This window comes from Artemia sp. Qi Xiang Cuo, chromosome 5, assembly GCF_049724085.1.
Source record: "Artemia sp. Qi Xiang Cuo chromosome 5, ASM4972408v1, whole genome shotgun sequence".
Lineage (NCBI taxonomy): Eukaryota > Metazoa > Arthropoda > Branchiopoda > Anostraca > Artemiidae > Artemia > Artemia sp. Qi Xiang Cuo.
This window is the reverse complement of record NC_142798.1, coordinates 9766992-9791122: the sequence shown is the minus strand read 5'-3', so window position 1 is coordinate 9791122 and position 24131 is coordinate 9766992. Positions and strand designations below refer to the sequence as shown.

General features: G+C 37.7%; 1 protein-coding gene across 1 annotated transcript in view; it reads left to right on the top strand.

Moving 5' to 3' along the window:
* The window catches only part of LOC148951785 (UDP-N-acetylglucosamine/UDP-N-acetylgalactosamine transporter nstp-4-like), a 152483-nt gene extending 129981 nt beyond the window's left edge, over positions 1-22502 (top strand). The window contains exon 7 of the mRNA XM_089089066.1: positions 22003-22502. Within this exon, the coding sequence (XP_088945192.1) occupies positions 22003-22502 (500 nt within the window). The remainder of the gene's footprint in view (positions 1-22002) is intronic.
* The last annotated feature ends 1629 nt before the right edge of the window (positions 22503-24131 follow it).

The window sequence follows — 24131 nt, the reverse complement described above, 5'->3', positions numbered from 1 at the left end:
TGTGTGTGTGTGTGTGTGTGTGTGTGTGTGTTTTTGTGTGTGTGTGTTTTGTGTGTGTGTGTGTGTAAGTTTGTGTGTGTGTGTGTAAGTTTGTGTGTGTGTGTGTGTGTGTGTGTGTGTGTGTGTGTGTGTCTAAGTTTTTGTGTGTGTGTAAGTTTTTGTGTGTGGGTGTAAGTTTGTGTGTGTGTGTGTGTGTGTGTGTGTGTTTGTGTGTGTAAGTTTTGTGTGTGTGTGTGTGTATGTGTGTTTGCGTGTGTGTGTAAGTTTGTGTGTGTGTGTGTGTATGTTTGTGTGTGTGTGCTTTGTGTGTGTGTAAGTTTTGAGGTGTGTGTGTATGTTTTTGTGTGTGTGTGTATAAGTGTTTGTGTGCATGTAAGTTTTCGTGTGCATGTGTAAGTTTTTGTGTGTGTGTGTGTGTGTGTGTGTGTGTGTGTGTGTGTGTGTGTGTTTGGCGTGTGTGTGTAAGTTTGTGTGTGTGTGTGTAAGTGTGTGTGTGTGTGTGTGTAGTGTTTGTGCGTGTGTGTAAGTTTTTGTGTGTGTGTGTAAGTTTTTGTGTGTGCTAAGCTATTGTGTGTGTGTGTATGTGTGTGTGTATGTTTTGTGTGTGTGTGTGTGTGTGTGTGTGTGTGTGTGTGTGTGTGTAAGTTTTTGTGTGTGTAAGTTTTTGTGTGTGTGTGTGTGTGTGTGTGTGTGTGTGTGTGTGTGTAAGTGTGTGTGTTGTGTGTGTGTAAGTTTTGGCGTGTGTGTGTAAGTTTTTGTGTGTGTGTGTGTAATGTGTGTGTGTGTGTGTGTGTGTGTGTAAGTTTTGTGCGTGTGTGTGTGTGAGTTTTTGTGTTCATGTGTAAGTTTGTGTGTATGTGTGTGTGTGTGTGTAAGTTTTTGTGTGTGTGTAAGTTTTGCGTGTGTGTGTGTGAGTTTTTGTGTGTCATGTGTAAGTTTGTGTGTGTGTGTGTGTGTGTGTGTGTGTAAGTTTTTGTGTGTGTGTAAGTTTTGGAGTGTGTGTGTGTGAGTTTTCGTGTGTGTGTGTGTGTGTAAGTTTGTGTGTGTGTGTGTGTGTAAGTTTTTGTGTGCATGTAAGTTTTTGTGTGCATGTAAGTTTTCGTGTGCATGTGTAAGTTTTTGTTTTTGTGTGTGTGTGTAAGTTTTTGTGTGTGTGTGTGTGTGTAAGTTTTGGCGTGTGTGTGTAAGTTTTCGTGTGTGTGTGTGTGTAAGTTTTCGTGTGCATGTGTATGTTTTTGTGTGTGTGTAAGTTTTTGTGTGTGTGTGTAAGTTTTCGTGTGTTTATTTGTTAGTTTTGTGTGTGTGTTTGTGTGTAAGTTTTTGTGCGTGTGTGTGTGAGTTTTTTTGTGTTCATGTGTAAGTTTTTGTGTGTGTGTGTGTGTGTGTAAGTTTTTGTGTGTGTGTAAGTTTTTGAGTGTGTGTTTGAGATTTAGTGTTTGTTTTTTTTTGATTTTTGTGTGTGTGTGTGTGTGTGTGTAAGTTTTTGTGTGCATGTAAGTTTTTGTGTGCATGTAAGTTTTCGTGTGCATGTGTAAGTTTTTGTGTGCTTCCCAAATCATAATTTTCTGAAAGGACACACCTATGAAAGGCTAAGAAATCTAGCTCAGAAAAGTCAAAAATAGCAAATTAACCATCCCAAATCATAGGTTTCAGTCAACACACACCTACGAATGGCTATAAAGTCCTGCTCAGAAAAGTAAAAAAATATCAACCCACACACCCCCAAATCATAGGTTTCAGACAACAAACACCTACGAAAGGCTAAGAAATCCAGCTATGAAAAGTCAAAAGTAGCAAATTACATATCCCAAATCATAGGTTTCAGACAACACTCACCTATGAACGGCTAAGAAACCTAGCTCAGAAAAGTCAAAAATAGCAAACTAGGCATCCCAAACTATATGTTTCAGACAACAAACATCTATGAAAGGCTAAGAAATCCAGCTCAGAAAAGTCAAAAGTAGCAATCCATCCACCCCAAATCATAGGTTTCAGACACTACACACCTATGAAAGACTAAGACATCCACCTCAGATCAGACTGAACTAGCCCCACACATCCCAAATCATAGGTTTCAGACACCACACACCTACGAAAGACTAAGAAATCCGGTTATGAAAAGTCGGAAATAGCAAATTACACATCCCAAACTATTGGTTTCAGACAACATTCACCTACGAAATACTAGGAAACCTTAGCTCAGAAAAGCCTGAAATAGCAAACTACGCATCCCAAATCATAATGTTCTGACAGCACATACCTATGAAAGGCTAAGAAACCTAGCTCAGAAAAGTCGAAAATAGCAAACTACACATCCCAAATCATAGGTTTCAGACACTACACACCTATGAAAGACTAAGAAATCCAACTCAGAAAAACCCGAAATAGTAATTTACATATCCCAAATCATAAGTTTCAGACAGCATTCACCTACGAAATACTAAGAAACCTTAGCTCAGAAAAGTCTGAAATAGCCAACTACTCATCCCAAACTCGAAGTTTCAGACAACAAACACCTATGAGTGACTAAGAATCCTAGCTCTGAAAAGTCCAAAAAGCAAACTACACCTCCCAAATCATAATTTTCTGAAAGGACACACATATGATAGGCTAAGAAATCTAGCTCAGAAAAGTCAAAAATAGCAAATTAACCATCCCAAATCATAGGTTTCAGTCAACACACACCTACGAATGGCTAAGAAATCCAGCTCAGAAAAGTCAAAAAAATAGCAACCCACACACCCCAAATCATTGGTTTCAGACACCACACACCTACGAAAGACTAAGAAATCCGGTTATGAAAAGTCGGAAATAGCAAATTACATATCCCAAATCATAGGTTTCAGACAACACTCACCTATGAACGGCTAAGAAACCTAGCTCAGAAAAGTCAAAAATAGCAAACTAGTCATCCCAAACTATAGGTTTCAGACAACAAACACCTATGAAAGGCTAAGAAATCCAGCTCAGAAAAGTCAAAGGTAGCAATCCACCCATCCCAAATCATAGGTTTCATAGAACACAGGCCTATGAAAGACTAAGAAATCCAACTCAGAAAAGTCAAAAATAACAAACTACATCTCCCAAATCATCGGTTTCACTCAACACACATCAACGAAAGGCTAAGAAACCTAGCTCAGAAAAGTCAAAAATAGAAAACTATTCATCCCAAACTATTGGTTTCAGACAACATTCACCCACGAAATACTAGAGAACCTTAGCTCAGAAAAGCCTGATATAGCAAACTATACATCCCAAATCATAATTTTCTGACAACGCATACCTATGAAAGTCTAAGAAATCCAGCTCAGAAAAGTCGAAAATAGCAAACTACACATCCCAAATCATAGGTTTCAGACACCACACACCTATGAAAGACAAAGAAATCCAACTCAGAAAAGTCAAAAATAACAAACTACATATCCCAAATCATAAGTTTCAGACAGCATTCACCAACGAAATACTAAGAAACCTTAGCTCAGGAAAGTCTGAAAAAGCCAACTACTCATCCCAAACTCGAAGTTTCAGACAACTAACACCTATGAGTGACTAAGAATCCTAGCTCTGAAAAGTCCAAAAAGCAAACTACACCTCCCAAATCATAGGTTTCAGACAACACACACCTATGAAAGACTAAGAAATCCAACTCAGAAAAGTCAAAAATAACAAACTACATATCCCAAATCATAAGTTTCACTCAACACACACCAACGAAAGGCTAAGATACCTAGCTCATAAAAGCCTGAAATAGCAAACTACTCATCCCAAACTATTGGTTTCAGACAACATTCACCTTGGAAATACTAGGAAACCTTAGCTCAGAAAAGCCTGAAGTAGCAAACTACAAATCCCAAATCATAGGTTTCAGACAACACACATCAACGAAAGACGGGTGCTCGGGGAGAGCCTTTGAGGGTCTGTGGGTCCCTTGAGGGTCGGTGGTCCTTGGGGAGCTGGGGGGGACCTTTGGGGACCGGCGGATGGGCTTTGGAGGTCCGGGGGTGGAATTTGGGGGTCTGGGTGGGCCTTTGGGGCGCCGGGAGGGCCTTTGGGTGCCTGGGGGACATTTGGGGACCGGTGGAGGGCCTTTGGGACCCCGTTGGTCCTTTGGGAGCTCGATGTGCCTTTGGGGGCCCGGGGATGGCATTTGGGGGTCTGGGTGGGCCTTTGGGGCGCCGGTGGCCCTTTGGGAGCTTGGGGGGCCTTTGAGTGTCCGGGGGGACAGTTGGGAGCCTGGGGGACATTTGGGGCCTGGGGATGGCCTTTGGGGGTCTGGGTGGGCCTTTGGGGGACCGGTGGAGGGCCTTTGGGAGTTTGGGGGCTTTGAGGACCGGGGCTTCCTTCGGGGTTGGGGTAGGAGGATTGGAACCCTTTGGGGTTGGGTTAGAGGACCTCACAACACTGTTCAAATGAAACTTGTGTATTATAACGACCACACTCAAATTCTCTTCTAAAATCTCTTCAAAAATCTTCTTTTAAAATGTCTCTATCTGTTTCGCCGAAATAGTTCCATAACCTGTCTAAAACGGTTTCGCCCAAATAATCCCTAAACGTAAATTCAGCGTGTTCCTTTGTTATTGGCATCTCTGCGCTAACGCAAAGTATATACCTTCAAGCAAATTCCATATGATTTTTCAAATTACTATACCTTCTATAGAAATGGTACCTCTTTGCAAATGACCCTGGTAACCCAATTACTTGAAAACCTACACACATACCCGATGCCTCAGGCGTAGGTTTGCGGGTAGGGTTTCAAGTAATTGTACGGTTACTACTCACGTCCTGAAAAACTCCCTTATTGTACTCAGGATGTCCCCTCGCCTTCTCCAAATTTTGTGCCAGCAAGCATTTGAATGTGAATTTTTATTTTGCTAAAATAAATTCCTTAATAGGAAGGGAGTTATCACCCTGCTGCACCCTTACTATTGATTAACACAATCGAAGAGAGTTAAGAGATAAATTTTTACCCCCCCCTCCCCCAAAAAAAAAGAAAGACAGAAAAATGCCTTCTTGACAGAGAATTAATAAATTTGGGAATGAGAAGGTAATTATCGATGGATCAGGCAGACTCCCAGCCCCCTCCTACAGATTGATCAACCAGCCCTCCTCCATAATAGCTGATGCACAGTTACATATTGCTGTGCATATTTTTTTCAAACATCAAGGGAGTAAGCTTGATTAAATAAATCTTTAAGATAAATGTCTATATTAACTGTTTGTTTGGACCCTGCTATCCCTTAGGAATGAATACACCACCACGCTGCGTTTTCCCTCTGAAACTAAGAAGCTCAATATATAGCTTATGGATGCTTTTCAATAGATTTCAATATTAGAATTTACAATTGATTATAGTTTTGTTTTCTTGAGGTCAAAACTGTAGTTCTCTGCTACAAACGGCCAGGAAACGCCATTTAGTTATGGAACAACATTTTTGGCTGCTTAAGAAGGGCACAAAGACGTTTAATTTTCTTTCGAATAAGCCTTCTCTCGATTTTGCAGTCTATTGGTTAGATATGATAACCTTTAGAAAAAAAAAAATCGTATTCGTGATCTTTTTTCTCGAAAAAATGCCAAATTCCTAATTTCGATATATTGGAGGTTGAAACCTCTATAATATTGTTTCCAGTATGCTGAATTTATTGGTGAGATTTTCGTCAAAGTCACAAATCTTTTTAATTTTCTTTTCCTCTTTTTTTTTACATTGAGACACATTTCTTAGACTCGTAGCTTTTGATGGGTAACAAAAACCTCATGGATTCATGTGTTTAGTATTAGCATAAAAGATTGGTTTTTCAACGTTTTAATTGTTATTTAAACTCCTTTTTTAGATTTTAGGTTAGCATTTGCCCAAGTCACTCCTTGCTAACAGTTTATTGCCCTGAACTGTTAGAATATAAAAAAATAAACACAACAGTGATTGTTTCTATTTAATCAACAATAAAAACAAAGTCATTGGCAACACTTGCTTCTTTCATCCTTGGAAATTCCCCCTACGATAATCCTGACCCCCCTTCTCTCTCTCCACATTTTGAGCCAGCAAGCGTATGAATATAATTCTTCCGATTACAGTAAGAGGGGAGTAATCAACCTGCAATTATCCAGGCTTAATCAGATTAGATGAGAGATTAACTTCAATCCCCTTTAAACATTATCCCCTTCTATATTTACATTAAGGTTCACAGAGAGTTAGAAATTTCTGGCACAAAATTGTGCTTTTCGAGGCATCAGGCATAGGCCACCCCTTCCCACCTACACAGTGATTCACCAACCCTCCTTCATAAGATCTGATATGCAACATATAACAATCTTCAATTCCAACAAACATCAATTAAATCAACTTGGTTAAGTGAAACTTCAAAATAAATGTCCAATATTTGACCGTTTATTTGTATGAACATCAATTTTGTCTGAGCAATCGAGTGTCGGAAATTTTGAATGTATTAGCATTATAAAACAAAAGATGTTTAAATTCACCTGTTTGTGCTAGCCTAGGCGATGTCAGCCCTACTCGTTTGTGTGGTAATTTTTGTTCGTTTTAAGGTAGACTTTGTGATTTATTGCAATTTCTATTTGTTTTACACTTGAATTCTAATTTGGCTTAATGTTTGCTCGCTGTTCGCCTAATGTAGCTTTTTTCTTTTCCTTGAAAAAGTTCACTTATTGAATTTTTTTAACATTAATTTCTGTTCTTTTTCAATTGATACATCTTTTTTATTGGTTAATGAAAGGAGGTTTTGTAAAACTTTTTTGGTTTTTCTCCTTAAGAATCAAGATTTTGGCTTCGTAGTTACATTTCGGAAAAAAAACTAATAGTAGTTGTACTAGCAAACTCTTGATGAATGGGTAAGTGGAATATTATTGAAATAAATAGACTGAAAATCTCCTATAAAGCCGAAGTCATCCTTAACCCCATCATGTTACAACCTTGACTATAGACGAATATTGATCAACCAATTCAAACAGTTCGTGGTAACCAACTGTAAGTAAGGAGCGACTCGGCTCAATAGTAACAGAAATTCTAAAGAATATTCCACCATTTCTAATTAAGCCCCATATTGATGTCAGCCACCTCTGTTAAGAAGACGATATCTTTCTACTATCAGATGCTCTCCATGTTCTCCAAAATACAGTTAATGCAGTATTCTTTTGTCTCAATGAGATAAAGCCCTAAATCACAGTGAGGGCTTCAAGTCGCCTCCTCTAAAACTAAGCTTGTCATCTACGGTTTGTCTCAACAACCTCCCGTTACTATTATTGTTGGCCAAGAAACTATTTCTGCATCGTCTTCTCTGAATTATTTAGGTCTCTCGTTTGGATCAATTCTTAAAACTAATAAAACACTTGCTATCTCAGCGTCGAAAGAAAAGCTTAGAAAATCGCACCGGCTGCTAGCTCGGGTTAAAGGTCAGTTTCACAAAATGAACCTGGGAAGACTTTGCAACGCTTTTTTTACCCGCATGTCTTCTTCTGGGTCCCTCTGTGGAGTTTTTTTTTTCAAAGTATCTGAACGGAAAAAAATTTTTTCTCTATTCTTCCGTTTTTTAAATATCTTCTGCAGTGTCCACTTCGGACTCGTAACCGTTACATTTCGAGCAGTTATGGCGTTTTTGATATTTCTTCAAAAATGGACCAATTTGTGGAGAGGTTCCGTAAGCGTCGAAAAAATATTGTCGACTTTCCACTTAACTGTATAGCTTAATTGTGTTGCCTAAGTAGCTTAAATGTTATTTGTTTTTTGCAAGTTTTTTTGTTTATTATTTCCATTTTCATTTTATTTTTCCGTATTTATGTACTCCTTTAAGTGCATTTCATGTATATAAAGGGGTTCCGTCGTGTATGTAAAGGGGGTACCGGCGGTCCGGTATCAGCACAATGTTAAAGCGCCTCCTATTTTAAGGGCTAGTTGCTTCGGCAGGTGAGTTCTATATAAACCTTATGCCCCCAGGGCATAACTTACAACCCTTGCACTGAGGGCTCTGATGGGGTTATCATCCTAAAAGACCTAATTTTCACAACTTTTGACTACGTTGAACAAAATGAATATCTAAAAATTTTGATCGGATGTTTTTGGGGAAATGGTGGGCGTGAGAGGCGGGTTAGTTGCCCTTCAATTACTTTCGACTATTGAAAGGACACTAGCCCTTTAAATTTCCAATTGAATGAGCCCTTTTTGAAGTTTCTACAACATCGCTTTCTATAAAAAAAAAACTTATATGCCCCCAGGTCATAACTTACAACCCTTGCCCTGAGGGCTGTGAGGGGTGGAGGGGTTGTCATTCTTAAAGACCTAGTTTCAAAAACTTTCAACTACGTTGAATAAAATGGCTATTGAAAAACTTTGATTGATGTGTTTGGGGAAAAGGTGGGCGTGAGAGGGGGTTTAGTTGCCCTCAAATCCCTTTCAAAACTATTAAAAAGGGCACTAGCCCTTTGCATTTACAATCGAGTGAGCCCTTTTTCAAGTTTCTACGACAAAGATTTCAATAAAAACTTTTATGCCCCAAGGGCATAACTTATAACCCTTGCCCTGAAGACTGTGGGGGGAGTGTTCTAATCAAAGGTACAATTTCTTCAACTTTAAACTGCGTGGAACAAAATGGCTATCTCAAAATTTTGATTAGATGTGTTTGAGAAAATGGTGGGCGTGGAAGGGGTTTTAATTGCCTTCCAATCACTTTCGACTATTAAAAAGGGCACTAGCCATTTCAATTTCCAATCGAATGAGCCCTTTTTGAAGTTTCTACGACAACGGGTTCTATAAAAACCTTATAAGCCAAAAGGATATAACTTACAACCCTTGCCCTGAGGGTAGTGGGGGGTTGTCAAGCTAAAAGACTTGATTTCCAGAACTTTCAACTACGTTGAACATAATTGCTATCTTAAAATTTTGATTGGATGTTTTTGGACAAATGGTGGGTGTTAGAGGGTTGATAGTTGCCCTCCAATCACTTTTGACTATTAAAAAGGCCACTAGCCCTTTGAATTTCCAATCGAATGAGCCCGTTTTGAAGTTTCTACGACAACATTTTTTTATAAGAACCTTATATGCCCCAAGGGCATAACTTAAAACCCTTGCCCTGAGGGCTGTGGGGGAGTGTCATCATCAAAAACATAATTTCTATCTGGAAATCAACTACGCCGGACAAAAATGCTATCTAAAAATTTTTATTTGTTGTGGTTGGGGGAAAAGTGGGCCTGAGATGGGGGTTATTTGCCCTCCAATCACTTTTGACTATTAAAAAGGGCACTAGACCTTTGAATTTCCAATCAAATGAGCCTTTTTTCAAGTTTCTACGACAAAAATTTCAATAAAAATTTATATTACCCCAGGGCATAAATTACAACCCTTGCCCTGAAGATTGTGGGAGAAGTGTCCTGCTCAAAGGTATAATTTCCTGAACTTTAAACTTCATGGAACAAAAAGGCTATCTCAAAATTTTGATTGGATGAGTTTGGGGAAATAGTGGGCATGGAAGGGGTGTTAGTTACCTTCCAATCACTTTTGACTATTAAAAAGGGCAATAGCCATTTTAATCACCAATCGAATGAGCCCTATTTGAAGTTTCTACGACAACGCGTTCTGTCAAAACCTTATATGCCCCCAGGGCATAACTTACAACCCTTCCCTTGAGGGCGGTGGGGGGGGGGGGTTGTCATCCTTAAAGACCTAATTTCCAGAACTTTCTGCAACGTTGAACAAAATGGCTATCTGAAAATTTTGATTGGATATGTTTGGGGGAATATGTTTGGGGGAACGGTGGGCGTGAGAGGGGGGTTAGTTACCCTTTAATCACTTTCAACTATTAAAAAGGGCACTAGCCCTCTCAATTTTTAATTGAATGAGCCCCTTTTCAAGTTTTTAAGACAACTCTATCTATAAAAACCTTATATGCCCCAAGTGCACAACTTACACCCCTTGCCCTGAGGGCTTTGGGGGGGGGGGTTGTCATCCTCAAAGACCTACTTTCCACAACTTTCAACTACAATCAACAAAATGGTTATCTTAGAATTTTGATTGGATGTGTTTGGGGAAATGGTGGGTGAGAGAGGGGGGGGGGGGTTAGTTGCCCTCCAATCACTTTCGACTATTAAATTGGGCACTAGCGCTTTCAACTTCCACTCGAGTGAGCCCTTTTTGAAGTTTCTACGACAACGTTTTCTATAAAACCTTATATGACGCCAGGGCATAACTTACAACCCTTGCCCTGAGGGTTGTGGGGGAGTGTTTCCTCAAAACCATAATTTCTATCTGGAAATCAACTACAATTAACAAAATGGCTATCTCAAAATTTTGATTGGATGTGTTCGATACGAAGTGCCGTGTTGGATACTTCTTCGATACGAAGAGCCCTGGTCTAAAGGAAAAAAATAATAAATAATACATTGTGCCAATATCGTTTTTTATGCCCCCAGGGCATAACTTAAAACCTTGCCCTGAGGGTTGTGGGGTAGTGACCTCCTCAAAAATATTTTTCTATCTGGAAATCAAATACACTGAAGAAAATGTCTATCTCAAAATTTTGATTGGATGTGTTTCGGGAAATGTTGGGCGTGGAAGGGGTGTTAGTTGCGTTCCAATCACTTTCGATTATTAAAAAGGGCACAAGCCACTCCAATTTCAAATTGAATGAGCCCTTTTCAAAATTTCTACGACAACTTCTTCGATGCGAAATGCCCTGGTCTAAGGAAGAAAAATATTAAATAATACATTGCCCCAACATCGTTCTTATATGCCCCAAGGGCATAACTTAAAACCCTTGCCCTGAGAGTTTTGTGGGAGTTACTTCCTCAAAAAAATATGTTCCACCTGGGAATCAACTACGCTAAACAAAATGTCTGTTTGAAAATTTTTATTGGATGTGTTTTGGGGAATGATGGGCGTGGGGGGGGGAGGGTGGCTAGTTGCCCTCAAATCACTTTTGACTATTAAAAGGGGCACTAGCCACTCCAATATCCAGTCGAATGAGCCCTTTTCGAAGTTTCTACGACAATTCTTTCGATACGAAGTGCCCTGGTCTAAGACCAAAAAAAAAATACATTGTGCCAACATCGTTCTTTACTTAGGCAGCGCTATTGCGCTGCCTATGATAGCCTTTTTCAGGGAGAAAGACTGAGCCTCTTATGAAGTTAAACAACCATACCTTCCATCAAAACCTTTAATATACCCTGGACATAACTTACAACCCTTTCCCCTAATCTCTGGGGTATGTTTCAACCCCAAAAGCCTTATTATATGATATTTAGACTATGTTGAATAGAATCGATATCTCAAAATTTCGCTTAGACGCATTTCGGGACAATATGACGTGTGTGTAGGGGTGAGAGGGTAGCTGCTCTCTGATTACTTTGACTCTTAAAAAGAGCACTAGAGCGTCTGATTACCAATCCGATGAGCCCCCTTTGAAGTTTATATGACCAAACTTTCTACAAAAACGTTATATGTCCCCATGGCACAACTTAAAACCCGTGCCCTGAGGGCTGGGGGGATTTGTGATGCTCAAAGACATAATTTTCAGACCTTTTTGATAAGCTTAACAAAATTGCTATATCAAAATTTTGATTGGAAGTGTTTGGGGAAATAATAGGCGTGGAGGGAGACATTTGCCCTCTGATCACTTTTGACTAATAAAAAAGGCACTAGTCCTCTCAATTTCCATTCGAATGAACTATTTTTGAAGCTTCTACGACAAAACTTTCTATAAAAATGTTGTATGACCCAACGGCATAACTTACGACCCTTGTCACGAGGGCTATGGGAGGAGGGTTGTCATACTCAAAGACATAATTTCCAGACCTATCAACTACGTTAAACAAAATGGCCATATCAAAATCTTGACCAGTAATGTTTGGGGAAATGATTGGCGTTGGGAGGGGGGGGGGGGATGATTCTCCCTCTGATTACTTTCGACGATTAACCCTCTCAATTTCCCAATCGAAAGAACTCTTTCTGAAGTTTTTACAACAACACTTTTTATATGACATTATATGCCCCCCAGGGCATAACTTAAAACCTTAGCCCTGAGGGCTGCTGGGGTCGTTATACTAAAAAAAATTATTTCCGAACCCTTCAACTACGTTCAACAAAATGGCTACATCAAAATGTTGATCGGAAGTGTTTGGGGAAATGCTGGATATGGGGGGGCATTCGCCCTTCGATCGGTTTTGACTATTAATAAGGGCACTAGCCCTCTCAATTTCCAATGGAATGAGTCCTTTTTGAAATTTCTAGGACAACGCTAGCAAAGACCTAATTTTCAGAACTTTCAACTACGTTGAACAAAATGTCTATCTCAAAAGTTTGATAGAATATGCTTGGGAAAATGGTAGGCTTGAGAGGGCGTTAGTTGCCCTCTAATCACTTTCGACTATTAAATTGGGCACTAGCACTTTCAACTTCCACTCGAGTGAGCCCTTTTTGAAGTTTCTACGACAAACTTTCTATAAAACCTTATATGACCCCAGGGCATAACTTACAACCCTTGAGCTGAGGGCTGTGGGGGGAGTGTCATCCTCAAAGAAATAATTTCCGGACTTTTCAACTACGTTGAACAAAATTGCTTTCTCAAAATTTTTATTGGATATTTTTGGGGAAATGGTGGGCACTGGAGGGATGTTAGTTCTCCTCCAATCTCTTTTGACTATAAAAAAGGGCACTAGCCCTTCGAAGTTTTCGAAGTTTCTATTACAACGCTCTATAAAAACCTTATTAGCCCCCAGGGCATAACTTACAACCCTTGCCCTGAGGAGTTAGGGGGGAGGTGATGTGGGGGGAGGGGGTGTGGGGGGAGGTGGTGTGGGGGGAGGGTGTGGAGGAGGGGAGTGATCATCCTCAAAGACATAATATCCAGAACTTTCAACCACGTTGAAAAAAATGGCTATCTTAAAATTTGATTGGATGTGTTTGGGAAAATGGTGGGTGTCAGAGGGAGGCTAGTTGCCCTCCAGTAAGTTTCGACTAGCCTATAAAAAGGGCACTAGCTCTTTAAATTTCCAATTGAATGAGCCTTTTTTGAAGTTCTTAAGACAACATTTTCTATAAGAAAACTTTATATGACCCCTAGGCATAACTTACAATCTTAGTCCTGAGGGCTCTGGTGGGAGTGTCATCCTGAAAGACCTAATTTTCAGAACTTTCGTCTACGTTGAACAAAATGGCTATCTCAAAATTCCGATTGGATGTGTTGTGGGAAATGGTGAGCTTGAGAGGGGGGCTAGCTGCCCTCAAATCACTTTCGACTATTAAAAAGGGCACTAGCCCTTTCAATTTCCAATCTAATGAGCCGGGTTGCCCTGTGGGATTTGGGGCTTTTTCATCTTCAAAATAATAATTTCCAGAACTTTCAACTATGTAGAACAACATGGCTATCAAAATCTTTTAATTGAATGTGTTTGGGGAAATGGTGGGCGTCAGAGGGGGGCTTGTTGCTCTCCATTCACTTTTGACCATTAAAAAGGGCAGTAGCTCTATCAATTTCCAATCAAATGAGCCCTTTTTGAAGTTTCTACTACAACACTTTCTATAAAAACCTTATATGCCCCCAGGGTATAACTTACAACCCTTGTCTTGAGGGCTCTGAAGGGGGTTGTCATCCTCAAAGAACTAATTTCCAGAACTTTTAAATACGGTGAACAAAAGGAATATCCCAGAAATTTTTATGGGGTGTGTTTGAGGAAATGGCGGGAGTGATAGGGGGGATAGTTGCCCTCCGATTACTTTCGAGTATTAAAAATGCCACTAGTCATTTTAATTTCCAATGGAGTGAACCCTTTTTGAAGTTTTTACGACAACGCTTTCTATGAAAACCTTATATGCCCCCAAGGCATAACTTACAACCCTTGCCCTGAGGGCTGTGGGGGGAAGGGGCGTGGGGTTGTCATCCTGAAAGACCTAATTTCCAAAACTTTCAACTACGTTGAACAAAATAGTTATCTAAAATATTTTCCCGTATGTGTTTGGGGAAAAGGTGGGCGTGAGAGGGGGGTTTGTTTTCTCCAATCCCTTTCGACTATTAAAAAGGGCACTAGCCCTTTGAATTTGCAATCGAATATGCCCTTTTTCCAGCTTCTATGACAAAGCTTTCAATAAAAACCTTGTATGCCCCCCAGGGTATAACTTTTGACCCTTTCCCTGAGGGCCCTGAGGGGGTTATCATCATCAAAGACCAAATATCAGGAGCTTTAAACTACGTTTAACAAAATTGCTATCTCAAAATTTTTATTGGATGTATCTGGATAAATGGTGGGCGTGGAAGGGGTGTTAGTTGCCTTTCAATCACCCTCGAACGAATCGAACGAGCGCCTTTTGAAGTTTCTACGACAACACTTTCTATGGAAAGCTTACATGCCCCCAGGTTATAACTTATAGCCCTTCCCCTGAGGGCTGTGAGTGGGGGGGGGTTGTCATCCTCGAACACCTAGTTTTCAGAACTTTCAACTACATTGAACAAAATGGCTACCTAAAAATTTTGATTGGATGTGTTTGGGGAAAAGGTGGGTGTGAGAGGGGTTAGTTGTCCTCCAATCACTTTCGACTATTAAAAAGGGCAATAGCTCTTTGAATTTTCAATCGAATTAGCTTTTTTGAAGTTTCTACGACAACCTTTTCTATAAAAATCTTATATGCGCCCAGGGCATAAATTACAACCCTTGCCCTGTGGGCTTTGGGGGAGTACCCTCCTAAAAAATATAATTTCTATCTGGAAATCAACTACGCTGAACAAAATGGCTATCTCAAACACTAGCCACTCCAATTTCCAATCGACAGAGTTTCTTTTTCCTTCGAAGTTTCTACGACAAATCCTTTGATACGAAGTGCCCTGGTCTCAAGGAAAAAAATAAATAATAATAATAAATAATACATTGTGCCAACATCGTTCTTTACCTAGGAAGTGCGATTGCGCTGCCTATGATTCTTGGCACAATTTCTCTATTTCTGTGATAAATTGCTATTTACTTTCTATAATAACATGTTCCAGAGGAGTGGAAAAAGTGAAATAACTGTCTAATAGCAAACACAGTTTAGTTATTTGCTGAAAAAATAGGGGTTGCTTTAAATGTTTACTTTTCTTCATAATGTCAATAAATTGTTTCAGGACGAGTTTGTTATTTGTTTTGTACACGCATTATTCAAGAAAAGAGAAATTACTTAAGAAGAGGATGAGAAATGTATAAAACGTAATTGCGTAGACACAGAGGGAGGCTCTACTTTGAATTTTAATTTGGACTTCTAATGTCAATAATTTATTTCATTACGTTGTTGTTATTTAGACTCTTAGCCAATACCTTTTTGAAAAGGATTACATTTACTGGAGTATGCATAAAGTACAAACTAATAAAATTGTAGTTGAAACTAATAAAGTCATATACATTTTAGACAGTCTTTTTTGGAGGAAAATCTTAAGAGTAATTATATATATATCCGAAGAGGGTAAAATCTGAGGGGATGAAAAGGATTACATAGTATTGTAGCATGCATAAAGTTGAAACTAATAAATTCGTATACATTTTAGACAATATTTTTTTGGAGGAATGTCTTGACAATAACTATTAAATTTCTGAAGAGAGTTAAATGTGAGGGGATGCAGACTCCTAAATATTAGGTAATATTTATTTTGGAGGGATGTCATGACAATAATTATTTAAATTTCAGACTTCTAACCAATATCTTTCGAAAAGAATTACATAGTATTGGACTATGCATAAAGTTGAAACTAATAAAGTCGTATACATTTTAGATAATTTTTTAGACAATCATTTTTTGGAGGGATGTCTTGACAATAATTTTTTAAATTTCAGACTTATACCCAATACCATTTCAAAAAGATTTCATAGTATTGGAATATGCATAAAGTTGAACCTAATAAAGTCGTATACTTTTTAGACAATCTTTTTTGGAGGAATATTTTGATAATAATTATATTTAAATTTACAAAGAGAGTTTAATCAAAGAGGATGAAGACTCCTACATTTTAGGCCATATTTTTTTTTTCAGGGATGTCATGACAAAGATTATTAAATTTCAGACTCCTAGCAAATACCTTTTGAAAAGGATTACATAGTATAGGAGTAGTAGGAGTAATAAATTCGTTAACATTTTAGACAATTTTGTTTTGGAGGGAAATCTGATGGAACGCAGACTCCTACATTTTAGGCACTCTTTTTTTTCTTTAGAGGGATGTCGTGACAATAAATATTTAAATTTCATACTCCTAGCCCGAAACCATTTGAAACGGATTACATATCATTTGAGTATGCATAAAGATGAAACTAATAAAGATGTTTTTGAAACTAATAATAAAGTCGTATAAATTTTATACAATCTCTTTTTTGGAGGAATGTCTTGACAATAATTATTTAAATTTTCAAAGAGAGTGAAATCTGATATGATGCTGACTCCTACATTTTTGGCAATCTTATTTTTTTTGAGGGGGGGGGGGATGTCTTGACAATAATTATTTAAATTTCAGACTCTTAGCCAATGCATTTTGAAAAGCATTGCACAGTATTGGAGTATGCCTAAAGTTGAAACTAATAAAATCTTATACAATTTAGACAATCTTTTTTTGAAGAGATGTTTTGACAATAATCAGTTAAATTTCAGACCCCTAGCCAATACCTTTTGAAAAAGATTACATAGTATTGGAGTATGCATAAAGTTGAAACTAATAGAGATGTATACATTTTAGACAATTATTTTTTGGATGGAAATCTGAGGGATCGCAGACTCCTAATGTAGACACGCTTTGTTTTTCTTTGGAGGGATGTCTTGACAATAATTATTTAAATTTCATACTCCTAGCCAATACCTTTTGAAAAGGGTTTACTTATTATTAGGGTATGCATAAAGTTGAAACTAATAAAATCGTATACACTTTAGACAATTTTTTTATGAATGTCTTGACAATAGTCATTTCAATTTCATAAGAGATTGAAATCTGCGGGGATGCAGACTCCTATATTTTAGGCAATCTTTTTGGAGAGATGTCATGACAATAATTGTTTAAAGTTCGAACTCCTAGCACATACGTTTTGAAAAGAATTAAATTGTATTGGAGTATGAATAAAGTTGAAACTAATAAAGTCGTATACACTTTAGATAATCTTTTTTTAGGGATATCTTGACAATAATTATTTAAATTTCTGAAGAGAGTGAAATCTGAGGGGATACAGACTTGCACACTTTGGGCAATATTTTTTTGGAGGGATGTCATGACAATAATTATTAAATTTCAGACTCCTAGCCAATACCTTTTGAAAAGGATTAAATAGTATTAGGGTATGCATAAACTCGAAACTACTAAAGTCGTATACATTTTAGACAATCATTTTTTTGGATAGAAATATGAAGGAACGCAGATTCCTACATTTTAGGCACTCTTTTTTTTAGAGGGATGTCTTGATGATAATTATTTAAATTTTAGACTCTTAGCCAATACCTTTTTGAAAAGGATTACATTTATTGGAGTATGCATAAAGTACAAGCTAATAAAGTCGTAGTTGAAACTAATAAAGTCGTATACATTTTATACAATATTTTTTGGAGTAAAATCTTGACAACAATTATATAAATATCCGAAGAGGGTAAAATCTGGGAGGATGCCGAATCTTAAATTTTAGGCAGTCTGTTTTTTTTTGGCGGGGGGGGGGGGGTCTTGAAATTAAATATTTAAATTTCAGACTCCTAGCCATTACCTTTTGAAAAAGATCACATAGTTTTGGAGTAAGCCTAAAGTTGACACTAATAAAGTCGTATAAATTTTAGACAATCCTTTTTTGGATAAATTTCTTGACAATAATTATTTAAATTTCCAACAAGAGTGAAATCTGAGGGGGTGCAGGATCCTATATTTTAGGTAAACTCTTTTGGAAGGGTGTCATGACAATAATTTTTTTTTAATTTCAGACTCCTAGCCAATACTTTTTGAAAATTATTACATAGTATTGGAGTATGCATAAAGTTGAAACTAATAAAGTCGTTTACATTTTAGACAATCTTTTTTTTAGAGTTTCCTTATTAATATTTTTTTGACACTCCAACACTACGAAAAACATCCTGTCATACTTTTATTTTTCTATATTTTTAGGTACTCTATCTACATCTAAGACATTCGGAATTTATCAACTCCCTCAGTTGATTGTAGTAAAACATTCTAAAAGTTCGACTTGTTAAAATACCCTAAAAATAATTTAAACTTAAGAATGTAATGCATAAAATATTTTTAGTGAAATCACGACATGTAGAATATTAAAATAAAAATAAATTACTTATATATTATACATTATTAATATCATTGAATAACTTTGGATATTTTTAATCTATTCCGTAAAATAATTCATCATGTTCTCCCTCTTGATACTATAGCTACTCTCTTCTCTTAGTTAATAACCAGAAGAATAATAATGAATCCATATCAAAAGTATTTTATGCATTACTTTCTTATGTTACAATTATTTTTAGGGTATGTTAGCAAGTCAATCGTTTACAATGATTTACTGGAATAAACTGAGGGAGTTGATAAATTCCGAATGTTTTAGATGTTTATACATTACCTAAGAAAACATAAAATAAAAGCATGACAGGATGTTTTTTGTGGTGTTGGAGCATCAACAAAATGTTAATAAGAATACCCTCCAAAAAAGGATTGTCTAAATAATTCATCATGTTTTCTCTCTTGATACTTTAGTTACTTTCTTCTCTTAGTTAGTAACCAGTAAAATAATAATTAATCCATTTCGAGTCATTCACAATTATTACTCTGGTGTCAGCTGCAGGTTCAATATGCATTTCGTCTGTAGTATTTGTGTATTCATTTACAATATCTGTTGGTATATGATCAATGATAGTAATAATATTAACATGTATATTATTTAAATTATTGATATATGATCAGTATGAGTTTAGCATCTGAACTAAAAGGAACTAACTTATGAACCTAATCGGATTATCTTTTTTACTGTACTGTATTCGATTACGCAATTAACTTGTGGATATAATTGTGTGGTATTGCTCACTTCATACAAAGTGATTTATTATTTATTATAGTGAACAATTTAGTTCCATAACTGAATATTAATTGGTTATTGCCATCAGCAAACCCCCTTGGATATTGTGTGCCAGTGATTAACCTACTGAAATTGAATATATTGGTGTTATCTACTACTACTACTACTAACAACTCATCGCAGCACCAAGCCGCCTGAGGCCAACACAGCTACGCACGCTCCTCCTCCACCCCAATCTATTCAAAGCCTCTCTTTTTACACCCGCCCACGAAGTTCCCATTTCCTTTAAATCTTTCTTTATGACGTCCTCCCACCCCAGACGGGGACGACCTGCTTTCCGTTTAGCCCTAGATGGTTGGCCGAAAAGAACAATCTTCGGCAATCTGTCATCCTTCACCCGCACCACATACCCTAACCACCTCAACCTTTCTTTTATTAAAGACCGAGAGAGCGGTCTTAAATCACAATTTTTATATAGTCCCTTGTATGAAATATTGTCAGGCAGCCGGGTCCCCAGAACAATCCTTAAGCGCGTTCTCTCAACATCATAGAGAAAAGCTTTATATACTTTTTGGACTACCCACGCTTAGGAGTAAGATTTGACAGCTGTCATCACTGTAGCTTCTAATATTCTAATCTTGGTTTGCAGACTTATCTTCCTATTCTTCCAGACTTTTTTTAAATGTGAAAAAACACCCTGAGCCTTGGCTATTCTATTTTTAACATCTTCACTGCTCCCACCATCTTTACTAATAATACTACCAAGATAAGTGAAACTGCCCACCTGATCAATCTTTTCATTACCCAACATCACCTTTTTATCGTCACTTATTCCTAGCCTTAGTGACTTAGTCTTCCTAACATTAATTTTCAAACCAATACTAGCACCCTGAACTCGCAAAACCTCTAAAACTTCATTTATATTGCTCACACTTTTATCTAGGATGCTTAAATCATCAGCATAATCCAAGTCCAGGAGACTTTTTCCTCCCCATTTGATTCCGTGGTCTCCCATTGCCTTTCCTGTGCTCCTTAAAACAAAGTCCATCAAAATAATCCATATAAAGGGGGATAGAACACAATCCTGCTTAACTCCTGATTTAATACAAAACCAGCTGCTAACCTCATTTCCTACCTTAACCGCAGCAGTGTTATTCTCGTACATAGCACTAATCACTTTAATGTATTTGTCTGGTATACCATACAAGGATAAAACCTTTACTAAAGCTCCTCTATCAACAGAATCGAACGCTTGCTCATAATCTATAAAACTGAGGACCAAAGGTGTTTGAAAACTTAGGCACTTCTCAATTATTAACCTAAGAGTGAAAATTTGGTCAACACATCCTCTACCTTTTCTAAAACCGCACTGCTCTTCTCTTAAAACTTTGTCTACGGCATCTCTCAGTCTAAAAAGTATCATATTACTAAGCAATTTGCTACCTACAGAGACCAGACTAATGCCTCGATAATTACCACACTCACTTTTATCACCTTTCTTATAAAGTGGCTTCATTAAGGTTTTCCTAAAATCGTTGGGTACTTCCCCTTTTTCAAAAATCATATTCATAATTTTCAATAACTTATTTCTAACCTCAGAGCCACCATATTTAAGAAACTCATTTACTACCCTATCAGCACCTGGAGCCTTATTATTCTTTAATCCTTTTAGTGCTGTTGCTAATTCCTCCTCACAAAACAAATCTTCTTTCACATCCAAGGTATCACAAACTTTTTCATTTTCCTCTATATTGGTGTTATCGCTGATTAAAATTTGTCATATTTACTTTTGGTCAAGTAACCTTGAATTAAGACTGATTAACAGTTCGTGAATCTGCAGTGTCTCGTCGGAATAAATGTCGGGAAAAAAGCAGCCCCTAAGGCTACCATCTGAGAAGGATACTCTGATTGAACATTGAAGCCCATGGCCAGTCTCTATTCCAACCTACTTCTAAAACTCTTTCTAGACCCCCCCGCCCAACTACGAGGTCCAAAACAGTTAGCCACTTTCCAGGAATTCAGGCCTTAGCCGTAACTAACTCTAATGAAAGAGGTGAGACGCCTGGCAAAAAGATGAAAAAGGATGAAACTCGTTCGCCAGAGTCAGTGCAAGCCCTCTCTTCAAGTGTCCCAGAAACTAGTACTACTGATTACTCCAATTGTTATACTCTCTCAATCAAGAAAACCAATAGCAAACCCTTTTCAAAAGATCGAATAATGCAAATTAGGAAAGCTGTCTTTCTGATCGCCAAGGTAAATTTTGAACTTGTTTTCAAGCAGGACGAGTCTATTACTTTACGTCTTCTCAGGCAGCAGACCATGTTCTGTCTAAATCCAACGAAATAATTCTTGATGGCTCGAAAATCTTAGCCACAAAAAAATATGAGGAAAATTTACACAAGTATGTGCTGTATGGTGTGGATACCAGTATAGAAAGTGGAGAAAATACAGACTGAACTAATAGATTCTACAGGCCTACACATAAATCCTTCAACTGCAATAAGGCTAAGTTTAAACAAAGAAGGAGTCCTTCCCCCCAGCCATTCAATCCTCATTTCCTGCAAAGTTGAGCTAAACAGAGAAATATTCTTGTACGGTATGTCCATTTTTTACAAGATTTATAAGCCTAAGCCCCTAGAATGCTCCACTTTTCTGGCCCACGGCCAAAGCAAAAAACGCTGCAAACAGTCATACCTGCCTTGCTTTAAGTGTGGGAAAAAAGGCCACGCAATTGGGGAATACCCTGAGTCAGACCCATTTTGCAGAAATTGTAACCGTAAGGGACACAGAGCCCTCCAAAAACAATCTTGCCCGGCTTACCAGAAACGAGTCTTAATCCTTTGAACATCTGATAAAATGAGCATACCCTACTCAGTTGTAGCTGCAAGAATCCCTCGCCAACCCAATCCCCATCGGCCCAGTAAAAGCCAAGAACAGTTGCGGTAGAAGATGTAAAAACAGTATCATTTCCAAAAGAGTCAAACAATGTTCATACTCAAGGTTTTAGTCAGTCCCCCCATCCCTTACCTAAGTTTACTGCAATATACTGTCCTCCAAAAGATTCATCTGAAAGTAGCCAAGAATGGCAAAGGATCGCAACTTATCTCACAGTCAGTCATTTAATTGAGGTTAGTAATGAACCTGAGGAAACCAAAAACATTCTCAAGAAGAAAGCTACCACTAAACTCCTAGGTGAAGACATCTTACAAACAGCGATAGCTCAACTATCTTCCATCAAAAAGGACATAGATTCCACTTCGAAGTTAGTTAAGCCTGTAGACTCAACAGCAAATCAAATTAATACAGGCTCTGACAATACCACAACCCCAAAGACGGTAGTGGTTGCCAATGCCCTAGTCAAAGGCAAGAAATCTAAGAAAAAAACGGCAAACAAACCATCCCAGTCCAAAATTACCACCAATGATGTTTTGTCGGCTGGAAAAGAATTCCAAAATTCAAATCAAGGACATGATGAAACTCAGACCACAATGGATATTTAAAGGTGTACTATGCAAGGTTTTCCGTTTCTCGCAAATTTAGTACTGTGCAATAATATTGTTTTTAACTAATACGATTACCAAAACAATTTGCCCACCAGCCCCTCAGATAGCCCCTTAAACCAAATTAACTGTGAATATCTCGACAGTTTTGAGACCAAACTAATGTAATTCGCTTTAACATCAGAAGCGTAAGGGAGTAGTGCGGAGTCAGGGAGTCAGGGAGTCAACGGCTACTGCCCTTTCGACGTAATTGGAATAACGGAGACGTGGCTTTCAGAAAATGACGATACTTATGATTTTTCCTTCCCTGGCTTTCAAGCTATTCATATTGAAAGAAAATTAACCAAGTCCTCTGGTGGCATTTTTCTTTACATCTGGCCAAGTCTAAAATTCACCAGGCCATTAGACTGTAAATCTTTATTCTCGCAACCTATAAATAATAGATGCATTTATTCAATAATCGTAGACATAAGTGTTGACGACAATTCTTTTATTTTTTTTTTATTGTTTTATAAACCAACCTCAATTCCGACACCTGTCTTTTGTAATCTGTTTGATGTTTTTTTCTAGTTTTATAAGTTTACCACAAAGAAGGCAATAGTTTTTGGGGACTTCAATTGTAATTAACTAAATGTTAGCAATAATAATGATTGTGGTACCTTCTTTGAAACATTTAACTCAAGTGGTCTTCTTCCCATAATCTATTTTCGTACTGGAGTTGATCCTTTGAGGTCTACAGCTCCTGTAATAGATAAAATTTGTGTGTCCACTTCCCTGGGAAACAACCTTTCCTCCAAAATAATATTCTCTTACCTGTCAGACCACTCTCCAATCTATCTCTCCCTACCCTCCCTACCAACTACTCAACCCTCTAGAACTAATACCTACGTCTAATAGAATATATATTACTGAGAATATGAACCGGTTCACAGATAGTTTGAAATCCTTTGACTGGTCCAAGGTTTTTGGATTGTCAGGATGTTAATTCAGCCCTGTTGTCAGGATGAAACCACCGGTCTTCTAAAATAATATTCTCTGACCTGTCAGACCATTTTCGAATCTATCTCTCCCTACCCTCCCTTCCAACTACTCAACCCTCTAGAACTAGTACCCCTACGTCTAATAGAATATATAATACTGAAAATATGAACCGGTTCACAGATCGTTTGAAATCCTTTGACTGGTCCAAGGTTTTGGATTGTCAGGATGTTAATTCAGCCACAAATGGTTTTACACAGAGACTGAGTGATCTTATCAGTTCAACCATTTCAGTTCGTAAATCAAACCGAAAAACTACTCATATACGCCCCCGGATGTCCAATAGCCTGATAATCTCTTCATAAAGTAAAAATGACCTACATAAGTTAGCTAGCAAAACCAGTAGCGTTATTGAAATAACTAATTATAAAAAATGCAAAAACCTATCTACCAAACTCGTCCTGAAAGCCAAACAAAAATATTATTATTTAAAAATTTCTCACTGCAAAGAGAACTTGGAAAAATTTGGTCCGCGATAAATGAAATTCTTTAAAAAAAAAAGGAATTCAAGATCTATACCTATTAACCTTAAGGACATCAGTGGCAGATTAATTGACCCAATTTCAGTACCGGAAACTTTTAATAATTATT